Raw genomic sequence first — 12,101 nt, 5'->3', positions numbered from 1 at the left:
AAAATGGGACCAGCCTCACCCATGCCATAGTTAGTCCCCCCCGCTTAGGCTGGGGGACAGCTAATTATGGCACAGGTGGGGCTGGTTCTGCTTTCCCTTAAAGGGGCCGGTTGCCCAGGGCCAAATGCTGCTCTCAGTCACACCTGGTGTAACTCCACAGCAGCTCTCTGCTTTGGTAGAGTTACACTCATGGACATTCAGAAGAACAGCAGAAATTGGGACCTGTACTCTTGCTCAGCTCTTACCAGCTGAGAAATGGATTCTCATCTGAGTGGGAATCAGTGCTCCTAAACCAGCTAGCAGGAATACAAACAAGTGCATCACATCTTGCAGGAAGAGAGTAGGTCTGGCCCTGGGCTCATGGTCTGTTTCCAGACCAGCTATTAGATCTCATCTCAAAGGGCGACGTGAGAAGCACTCATCCAATTGCCTTTTAACCTGATGCTGATCCAGTTCTAGGCAGCCTTCTTTTGATGAGAGATAGAGTAACTGTTTGAGGAAGGTTTAACCATGCCCTGGTTCAAAAGCTGTTCCTTCTGCTTTGCCCCCACAGAAACACTGGCAGACAGATTTCAGACAAGAAGGTTACATTTGAAGAGCCTGAGTTTTGGAAGGTTAGAGATCAGATCCCAAAGCCTGTTGTATCTCCAAGAGATTAACTCATGTACATATAGATTCATTATCACAGCTGGGTGCTTTTTCAGCCAGCTTTGAGAGGATGAGCTGAAGTTTAAATAAAAATAAAAAAAAATCCCCCAGATGTGATGCATTTCCCTCCAAGGGGCTTAATGCACAAGTTGCAGAGTAGGGGTGGAGCCTCCTGTAGCATGGCCACATAATGTGTTTTTTAAAGAAAAACACTCGAATGCTACTTCTGCTTTCTCTTGATGCGGTTAGGTAGTGTCACAGGGTGGGGTGTGGGAGCTTGTGGCCCAGCATTTTGGATAATCGGAGCTACAGTTTCAAGGTCCTCTGACCACAGGTCGAAAGGAGAAACCTCCCCAACTCTGCACCCATAAACAGGATTACTGTCCAAAAAATCTGAAGTAAGTAATAGCTGTGAAGGGAAAATGAGAGGAAAAAAAAAAAAAAAGCCTTGGGAGAGCATCACGAAAAAGAGATCCTTAACATTTTTAATAAGGGAGACATTTGAAGCCTGGGAAGAAGCTGAATACAGGGTGCGGGGGCCTTGTTTTCACCTCTCCTCCCACGTGACCCCATTACTGCAGCTGCTTGGCACAGCAGCAGGAAGGCTGAGCTCCCTAGCTCCTCCTGCCACCCGTGCCGTTGCAGCCACGCTGTTTTCCACATACTAGCGCTCACTGATCTGGCACAAGTAGATCTCCTTGAAGTGGGATTTACACGTCCAGCCTGAAGTGCAGATGTACCCGTAGCGAAGAGACTGACTGGCCCAGCCTCTGCCATGATGGCGCAAATTCTGTGCCCCGGCCAAGAGTTGCCATTCACAGCTGAAGAAAAACAATCGCCACCAGAGCCTTTCACTAACTTCCAGCAGGTGCTTCAAAACCTCACACAGACAAACATTGTCCCCCATTTACAAATAAGGAAAGATGCAGAGGTTAAAGTCACACACGTCAGTGATGGAACAGTTCTTTTACAACTCTTCTCCCGATACCCTATCCTTTGCTCTGACCACTTTCCTTAAGCAGTGTGTTCATTGGGTGCACTTTTTTTTAAACCAAGTCTCCCTTAGTAGAGTGGAGCCCCTGCAAACTATGCACACTAGCTCACATAAGCAGCAGGTTGCATTATCATGGGACTGCAGTGGAATTAAGGTTGCCAACCCTCCAGGATTGTCCTGAAGTCTCCAGGAATTAAAGATTATGTCAAGCGATGAGATCTCCAGGAATAGGTCCAACCAAAATTGGCAACCCGAGGCAGAATATTTTGCAGCCCTCTGCAAATTCAGGAGAAGTCATTTACAGAGATCCCCTGTGTGAGTGGGAGATTAGCATTTGCTGCTACTCCCACAATACTCCTCTTCACCCCAGTCAGGTTTGAAACCAGGAAGTTACTGCAAGTCTGAGAGGAGAAGACTGAGTTTCTTTTGAACTGAAACATCTTAGAGCTGCTTTAGTACTAAGCAGATCACTTAGTCAAGCCTAAAAGAGTTTGTACTGCAAGGGTCTCAGGATATAATTTGTCGTCTCTTCCCACAATACCAGTTCAAAATGCACTCTCCTGACTCCTCTCTCTCTCCCCTTCTTTATATAAAGAGCTTTAGAAACAAAAGTGGCAAAAGACCACGTGTGTGTCTGATAACCTTGGTAGCTGATATATTTGAGTCTGAATGTTGGAAACAGGCGGTGAGAACTAGATGCTATTTCGTGTTATGTTTTCTGCATCCTGCTTTCATGCATCAAGGACCATAATCTGAGGGATCTTTTTGTTCCACCGTTGCTTCAGTCATGCTCATGTTCCAAGCCACTCCCAAACTCTGCCAGTACAGAGAAGAGAGTCCTCAGGAGAGGACACCATGGCTTTTATCATCAGAAAGGCCCTTTCAAAAGAGAATACATAATACAGTAAATTAAATGCAGCCTGGCTGGCTCTAGAGTCTTGCAAGTCTCTGACTTCCGCCTTTGATCCTGTGAAATAGAAAACACGATACTGAACACAGAACTGATAAAGAGACCACGGCACTTGCCTCCTGGATCCTTGGTTTGGTGCGAAAGAGCAGCCTCAGCATCTCCAAAGCTCCAGATGGCTACTCTCCCATAGTTTGCAAGGGAGCTTCTGATCTAGCGCTCTCCCCAGCACGGACACCAGCACAAGAACCCCCAGTAGTAGCTATGTCACTTGGATGTATTTTGGGAGTTTCAGCACAAAAGGAAACTGTGGTTTTCTATGGGGAAATTACAGTGATGCTCACTGCACAACACCAGCAGCCAAATGAAAGCACTAGTCAAGGCACATGACCCCTAATGGGATGCTGATTTGTGAAGCCCAATTCAGAGAATCCAAATGATGTGCTGCCCATGTGCATGCAGGTTTAATTTACACAGTGGATTGTATCTCCATTGGACAGGGCGAGGGTGTGGCAGCATTCAGGATACCCGTGACTGAATCACCTATTTACACCCCCCACCCCCAGCGAGAAGGAGGCTTGCTTGTGGTAGCTGGGTGTCAGCCTGTCAGCCGCTCAAGCACTCCCCTCCGGGCTCTGTCAGCCTGTCTTTGCCTGGCAGGTGAACAAAAGGAGTACCTCAGTCCCCGAGTCCCCTTGAAGCATTTGCCTGTGATACCCAGCCCCCAACACTGGCTACTCACAGGAATCTCAGATCCTCTGCCCTCAAAGGAGCTGGCTACCCCAGTTTACCACTCCTGTGTAAGGCACAGCACTTGTTAGCACTTACAATAAAACAAAAAGAAGGTTTACGAAAGAATAGAGACTTCACTAGAAACCAGAGAGTAACAGAAACAAAATGGTTACAATACAAACCAAAATCATAATACTAGGGCGGATAAGCGATTAAAAATATTAATCATGATTAATCGCACTGTTAAACAATTAAAAAAATACCATTTCTTTAAATATTTTTGGATATTAAAAAATAACTGCATTCAAAAATAAAACAAAGTCCACTCAGTCCTACTTCAGCCAGTTGTTCAGACAAACAAGTTTGTTTACATTTGAAGGAAATAATGCTGCCCATTTCTTGTTTACAATGTCACCTGACAGTGAGAACAGGCGTTCGCATGGCCTGGATGTAGCCGGCGTTGCAAGATATTTACATGCCAGATATGAATCTTTAGCACATGTCCCTTCATGCTTCAACCACCATTCCAGGGGACATGAATCCATGCGGACGATGGGTTTTGCTTGATAACAATCGGAGAGCAGAGCAGACCAACGCATGTTCGTTTTCATTATCTGAGTCAGATGCCACTAGCAGAAGGTTGATTTTCTTTTTTTGGTGGTTTGGGTTCTGTAGTTTCCGCATCAGAGTGTTGCTCTTTTAAGACTTCTGAAAGCATGCTCCACACCTCATCCCTCTCAGATTTTGGAAGTCACTTCAGATTCTTAAGCCTTGGGTCGAGTGCTGTAGCTATTTTTAGAAGTCTCTCAGTGGTGCCTTCTTTGCGTTTTGTCAAATCTGCTGTGAAAGTGTTCTTAAAATGAACATGTGCTGGGTCATCATCCAAGACTGCTAAAACATGAAATATACGGCAGAATGCAGGTAAAACAGAGCAGGGGACACACAGTTCTTCCCCCAAGGAGTTTGGTCACAAATTTAATTAACACATTTTTTTAAACAATAGTCATCAGCATGGAAGCATGTCCTCTGGAATGGTGGCCGAAGCATGAAGGAGCATACGAATGTTTAGCATATCTGGCATGTAAATACCTTATAACGCCAGCTACAAAAAAGTGCCATGCGAACACCTTTTCTCACTTTCTGGTGACACTGTAAATAAGAAGAGGGCAGCATTCTCTCCTGTAATTGTAAACAAACTTATTTGTCTTAACAATTGGCTGAACAAGAAGTAGGACTGAGTGGACTTGTAGGCTCTAAAGTTTTACATTGTTTTAGTTTTGTGTGCAGTTATGTAACAAAAACAAAAATCTACATTTGTAAGTTGCACTTTCACAACAAAGAGATTGCACTACAGTGTTTGTCTGAGGTGAATTGAAAAATACTATTTCTTTTGTTTATCATTTTTACAGTGCAAATATTTGTAATTAAATATACACTTTGATTTCAATTACAACTCAGAAAACAATATATATGAAAATGTAGAAAAGCATCCAAAATATTTAATACATTTCAATTAGTATTCACATTGTTAAACAATAGATTAAAACTACAATTAATCATGATTAACTTTTTTTTTAAAATCGCGATTAATTTTTTTGAGTTAATCGCGTGAGTTAACTGCGAATAATTGATAGTCCTATATAATAGACAAACTAGGGCCTACACTTTATTAATAGTTGCCTTTCTTATCTAATAAAGTAGGTTTTCCTCCCCAAAGTTCAGTCTGTTGTGTTGCTGGCTGGCCTCACATGAACCAGGATCCACTCTTTCATGAAACACCTCCCGCTCCAGAAGATGTCTCCTCACTGAATGGATCCAGAGGGGTTCTCTCTACTCTCTCATATACTGAACCAGGCTTGTGTCTTTATTCACAGATCACACAATCCCCTGTCTGCTATAATGTTTCTTTTACCTCCAAGTGGTTTTGGTTGTTTGCCGTTGTCTTTGATGGTTTTCCATTGACTCTTCTGGAATAGGGCAAGGGTAGACAGTTGAACCTTGCATTATGTCACCGGCTGACCAGGAAAGAGTGACAATTCCCTCCCACCTTAATGGGCTTATCACCGAGACATGTGATTCCCTAGTGCCTAACTTTTACTCTAAGACCATAAAGCATAATTTTCAATATAGTTACATTATTCCTTCAATATTACCCATACACACATCTCACAAGGATTATGAGTATTGATAAGTTACAAGATTTCAGTAGAGACCTCACAGGCTACCCCTCATGGATAAATACAGTGAAAGCGGTGCATTAGGTGTACTGAGTTTGTCAGGTCTGGGACAGGAATTGCCTGTAAAGAACAGGAAACCCTTTGCCCATTGGCACCAATGGGCCTCCGTCAGAGGGGGAGAGATTATTTTTCTGAACATAGTATAGTACTTTGAAAGGAACAAGAGTTGCAGGAGGTCCACACCTCTCAAGATCGGGCCCTTTGGGCTCCCGTAAGTGGATCTGTTAAGAGGTGAGTGTGAAGTTTTTCCTGTCACAGAAGGCATTTTCAGAATCCCGCAGATCTCTCCTCACACGCTTATGGGCCAAATTACACACTATGATATTGCAGGTTGGGGGAGGGATAGCTCAGTGGTTTGAGCATTGGCCTGCTAAAACCAGGGTTGTGAGTTCAATCCTTGAGGGGGCCATTTAGGGAACTGGGGCAAAAATTGGGGATTGGTCCTGCTTTGAGCAGGGGGTTGGACTAGATGACCTCCTGAGGTCCCTTCCAACCCCGATATTCTATGATTCTATGAGGTTATTATGGATCATATGCATTCACTAATATTGATCACATCCAGGCTTGCTCAAATTCACTGCAAAGAATGGTGACCACTTGTGCATGACTTGTGTCACATGCTCACTTCTAGCTCCCAAGTGTGGAGCCTTCTGTATTTCAGATGTGCAAAAACACTGACAGGAGACTATCTGGGGTAGAGAGTTACACAGTAGTTTTGCTAATATCAGTGCAATGTATCTCACAAATGATACCATCAGCAGCCCTGTGGCTTGCTCATGCCACACTCCGATAAACAAAACTTTGTAAGGCAGAGCTCTCTTGGGTGGGGGGGGGGATCGGTTCCATTTAGCCATCTTTCCAAAAGCAGACAGCACCGGCTTGACTTCTAGTGAGGTACACCCAACTCCATGGTGGTTAAGTCACCTAGCACTATCATTCCTTATATAACAATTCACCTAGTACCAAGAACAAATCGGACTCGGGCCAAAGTCCAAGTCTGAGCACCCAAATCTCACACCAGTGGGAAAGGCAGCTCTTGAGGGGTTACTGTGATGGCCCGGAGGTAGATGATGGGTACCCGGTTTGAAGATTGTTTCATCAAACCTCTTCAAGTCAGTTTTCTACCTTGTGCATTAGTTATTAATCCCCTTCACACACAAGGCTAGCAAGTGGGCAGTTTGCTTCTCCCTTCTACCAAGGCAGCAGAGAGGTTGCTGGCACCTCAATTCAAGGACAATTACATGCATTATTTCTCCTTGCTAACAGACAGAGGAGACAAGCATGGCTGCCCTTCTCCCTTTTCTTGTAAATGGCAGTTTCTGAATTTTTGACAGGGATTTCAATATTTGCACTAGCAGGAAACAAGCCTATTTGTGCAAAACCTAATGACTAGAATCGTCTTAGCAGAGTCAGAAATATTAACTATGATCAAGCGTTTCTGTCCAGATAGAACTGGTAGCAAGAGAGGACAAGCGTTGCCTGAAAGTGCAACATGCAATTTCCCACTGCTTTAATTTAATTAAATAATGGGAGTCTGTTTTTAAGTGAAGGCAGATGTTAATTACCACCAACATTTAGCAATTCAAGTCTAATTCTACAAGTACTATTTAAGGCACATCAAACTGCAAGACTGAAGTTAGAACACGCGGCACAGAACCATCCATAACTACTAGGGGAATTCTGCTTCTGCTATTGCCCTCACCCCAGCCCAGGAGTAGTAAAGACGACAGTCCACAGCACACAGTTTAAAGTTACTGCAAATTAGATTTCGTCAGCTGATCATGATTCTAACGTCAGCTCTGTAAATTGTTGGGAAAAAAAAAAAAAAAGAGGCACCATGCGTGCTCTAATTTTAATCAGAATAACTGGAACTGCCTTTGTCTGCTGTTGAGATCTGCTCACACATCCTGTAGAGTGCTGGCAACAGAGCATCAGTTACAGCAAGAGAGAGTGAGGAAGGATCAGAGTTTCATAAACAGGAAACTGATAGTGTGAAAAGCTGCTGTTTGAAGAGAGACAGCAGCTGTCATTTCAGCATGCTCTTAAAGTGGGATTCTTGCCCCTTACCCAAGAAGCCACATTTCAGCAGTGGGTTATGCCACAAGCCAGACAATGTGCAACTGAAGGTTTGCGGTAGTTGTTGGGAAAAGGAATCATACCATGTGCAGTCTGGGCACTGAGTGTAGACAGTGTCTTTATTCGGGGGCTGCAGTTTTTAAGAAGAGCCCTAGATGTTCAATGTTTTCACTAGGAGCAACAGGAACTCAAGTGCATTCAGGCCTTGCACTCTGGAGCATCTCTGGCACTAGGAAGGAGTTTGAAGCAGTTTCCAGTAAGAGTATAGAATTATGCTCATGTGATCTACTTCAGATCAGTAGGTGGCAAGAGGAAGTGACCAGAAAGCAATGCTTCCTAAAGAGTTGTTTTAAATAAAGCTGAGGTTGACTGGTCTTCTAATAAACCTTTGCATGTTTTCTACAGGAAAGAACAAGTATGCTACTGTGAAGATACAGGGGCAGACCAACCCATGTTTTACTCCTCTTAGCCCCAAATAGCAATTTTAGAGCATGATTCCACACTTAAGATAGATAAAACATGTGTCTGTTATAGCCTGCATGTGATTTGTGGGAACAGTTTCAATTTATGATCAAGGGAATTAAAAAAAAAAATTAAGAGTGGAAGATGTCCATGTACACTGACCAACTGACCCCCAGTCTGCAGGATCAGGCTAGAGAATTATCAGAAGAGAACTGGACTAAAGGAAGAGAATTTTTGCAACAAGGGGTGTTAGCTCTTGATAGAGAAACCATTAGTGAGGTAAGAGGAAGTAGCAACCCTAAGTACTGCCCACAGCAACAGCAGATTTTACGTTTTTGAAATTTGGGGAACAGGGAAGAGAGTTCAAAGTAAGGTCAGTAGTAGAGCCATGGAAATCGCAGGCAGGCACCATGAGACTAAACCTGCACAGAACTCTGCCACACCAGCCCTGGGCCGCCTAGCAGAAGGATGCTCTATAGGAGAAGCAAGGAGTCTGCTTAATCCTGGTTTTCATTAATGCCTTCCACAGAGGGAGGAATTAGGGCATTAATTCACTGCTGGCTGGGCTGTCCATACAGCCTGAGACCCACAGTCACAGAAACCCTATTGTGGACAAGGCAATTGTTTTCACACATTAGCTGGCCAAGGTAAGTCCTATGCTCCCCTCTAGTGTTTACCTGAATCTGTTAACGCTGTAGTTTTCACACAACTTCTTCGTCCACACTAGAATTTTGCCATGTGTTGTCACATGATTAAAAACGACACCTCTTTTTCTCCTAGTGTGGATCACCCCAAGTGGGGGAGACTCTTCCTGCCTCACATAGTGGGCAGTTATGAGATTGCTTAATCAGAAATACTCTCTTAAAGAGCCAATTTCTGAAATAAAACACAGTAGAAGCTAAGAACAAACAAATGAAGTCATCTAGGCAGAAAAACTCTCCCATATTCTTTATGGATGGGAAGAAAAAGAATTCAGGTGCACAGAATGTCAAAAAGAAAGTCCAGCTGAATACAAAAGTAGATTACAAAAAGAAAAGGAGTACTTGTGGCACTTCTGAGCTGTAGCTCACGAAAGCTTGTGCTCAAATAAATTTGTTAGTCTCTAAGGTGCCACAAGTACTCCTTTTCTTTTTGCGGATACAGACGAACACAGCTGCTACTCTGAAAAGTAGATTAGAACTTCTTATTGTGAAGGGAAAAGAAATGACTCAACATGCATGTGTTTGATCACTACAGATCTATACTTATAGAACACCCCGTCTACAAAGCTCAAAGGTTCTACCTATTCCCTAGAGGGTATTTATAAAAGCCTGCAGTATCTGGATTTGCCACTCAAATGTTATCCTAAACTGTATGCTATACAATTAACAACCTCCGTCAGAACACCATCTTCACCGCCATGGATGTCACTCACACCAACGTCTCTCGTAATGACGGCATTGCTGCCTACCTCAAATATTTACAAGACAATGGGCAACTCTCAGATATCCACCTCCAACACAAATCGCCAAACTCATTAATTTCATCCTCACCCATAATGATTTTATAGTCAACAACAAACATGTTGTCAAAATCATGGGAACAGCTTTGGGTACTAAGATGGCTCCCCAATATGCCAACTTCTTCATGGGCCCCCTTGAACATAAGAATGGCCATACTGGGTCAGACCAATGGTCCATCTAGCCCTGTGTCCTGTCTTCCGACAGTGGCCAATTCCAGGTGCTTCAGAGGGAATGAACAGAACAGAGAATCATCAAGTGATCCATCCCCTGTCGCCCACTCTCAGCTTCTGGCAAACAGGCTAGGGACACCATCCCTGCCCAGCCTGGCTAATATCCATCAATGGACCTGTCCTCCATTAATTTATCTAGTTCTTTTTTGAACCCTGTTATAGTCTTGGCCTTCACAACATCTTCTGGCAAAGAGTTCCACAGGTTGACTGTGCATTGTTTGAAGAAATATTTCCTTTTGTTTGTTTTAAACCTGCTGTCTATTAATTTTATTTGATGACCCCTAGCTCTTGTGTGTTATGAGAAGGAGTGAATAACACTTCCTTATTTACTTTCTCCACACCAGTCATGATTTTAGAGACCTCTATCACAGCCCTCTTAGAAGAATTTCTGGACAAATGGACCATTAAATCAATGATATACCCGAGGTACATCAATGATATTTCTATCCTCTGGACAGATGGTTTAAACTCCCTCAAAGATTTCCACTACAACTTCATCAGCCACCACCCGTTCATTAAAAACTCTCTGGAACACTCCCACACTAGCATCAACTTCCTGGACACCATGACCATCATCACCAATTGAACCATAGAGACAACCATATACAAGAAGCACATGGATCACCACACCTACCTTTATAGGTCCAGTAACCACCCCAAACACACCAAGAAATCTGGTATCTACAGTTAGGCACTCAGATACCACAGAATACACTCAGAGGAGAAAGTTAGGGATAGACACCTTAGCACACTTTAAAACTGCCTTCACCAAACAAAGACACTTCACTAGAGAAGTAGATCGCATCATGGAATAGGCCACCCAAATAGCCCAAGAGATACAGAAATAACCCCCACTCCAACGGCACACCTCTAGTTGTTACCTACTACCCCACATTGGAATCCATATGGGGTATCAAACAACGACAACCCATATTTGATGGGGACCCCATTCTGAAAGAAGTCTTTCCTGAGCCTCCATTTCTGGCCTTCAAACAATCCCCAACTTCGTCATTGGAAGCAAGCTCCCCACAGACCAGGCCCCACCAACTCAAAGTGGCACCAGACCCTGCCAGAACAGATGCAAAACCTGCAAACATATCTCCACTGCTACCATGATCAACACCCCCCCACAGCACACCTTTCAAGATCCATGGATCCTACACATGCCTATCATAACACGTGGTGTACCTCATCCAGTGCACTAAATGCCCCCAACAACAATTATGTGCCTGAAACCAAACAAATCACTAAACTCTGGAATGAACTCACACTGGAAAACGATGAAAAACAAAAACACCCTATCACCTCTAGGGGAACACTTTCCACAAAGCGATCCCTTTATATCTGACCTAGCAGTCCTCCTCAAAGGAAACCTGCTCAACACTTTCAAAAGAGGAGCCTGGGAGCTTAAATTTATTGCTCTGCTACACACTAACAATCACAGACTGAACATAAATCAGAGACACTGGATTTATGGCTTTTATTACAACAATCTCTAACTTACCAACCCGGTCTTTTCCTCCTATGACTGCAGAGGTTCTTAATGAGCCACTCTACCTTGAATGGTCCCTAACAATATGTGCTAACTAGTTACACTAAACTATCTGTTCCGCCTTACATTTTGCTGTGACTTGGGAGAACCTTTCCCAGATCTAAAGAGCAGCTCTGTGTAATTCGAAAGCTTGTCTCTCTCACCAACAGAAGTTGGTCCAATAAAAGATATTCGCTCACCCACCATGTCTCTCTAATATGGTTTCAACATCACAGCCTGTTCTAATTTAAGTTCTTGCTACATCTCCATCCCCTTGAATAACCAGGGATGCAGCACTCCAGAGGTTCTTTAAACCAGAGTGTACAGTTCCAGCAGGCGCACACCTCCATGAGCCAGAACAAGCTCCTGGGGCCGGGGAGGGCGTTGCATGCATGCGGGGGTGGTTTTGAAGATATAACTAGCATACAATGTCAATAAACTGTGTGTATAAGGAGCAGTGCTGAAGACATTGGCAACCAGAACTTCCTGACAGATGGATAATAAAGAAGGGGTGGATTCTTTGGGATTAGCTCAGGTAAAGCACTAATGTTTGCAAGTACAATAGGGAAGGATTTGTTTACAGTGGGAATGCTACTGCTACAGATTGGTCACCTTCCATCTCACTTGGCCTCTCTCCCCCACTCCCACTTTTTTCTTTTTTTAAGAGTAGGAATAGTTTGATGACCGAATTAGAAGAAAAATAGGCATGAATCTTATAGCAAAGTCCGCATGCAAAAGCAAGAAGCTCTCTTTCCTTAAGGGCGGTGGGGGGGGGGCACATT

General features: G+C 43.6%; 1 protein-coding gene across 3 annotated transcripts in view; it reads right to left on the bottom strand.

The window, feature by feature from the left end:
- The window catches only part of RPS6KA1 (ribosomal protein S6 kinase A1), a 65,647-nt gene that overhangs the window by 24,990 nt on the left and 28,556 nt on the right, over nt 1-12,101 (bottom strand). Inside the window, exon 1 of one of the 3 annotated variants that reach the window (XM_084609753.1) lies at nt 2,669-2,759. The exons of the other annotated variants lie outside the window; for them this stretch is intronic. Coding sequence (XP_084465879.1) covers nt 2,669-2,710 — 42 coding nt within the window. The 5' untranslated portion in view covers nt 2,711-2,759. Of the gene's footprint in view, nt 1-2,668; nt 2,760-12,101 lie in introns of those variants that run through there. 3 annotated transcript variants of the gene reach the window in all.

Source organism: Lepidochelys olivacea, assembly GCF_965140295.1.
Source record: "Lepidochelys olivacea isolate rLepOli2 genome assembly, chromosome: 19".
In the NCBI taxonomy this organism is placed as follows: domain Eukaryota; kingdom Metazoa; phylum Chordata; order Testudines; family Cheloniidae; genus Lepidochelys; species Lepidochelys olivacea.
The sequence above is the reverse complement of the archived record's forward strand: the minus strand, read 5'-3'. Positions and strand labels throughout refer to the sequence as shown.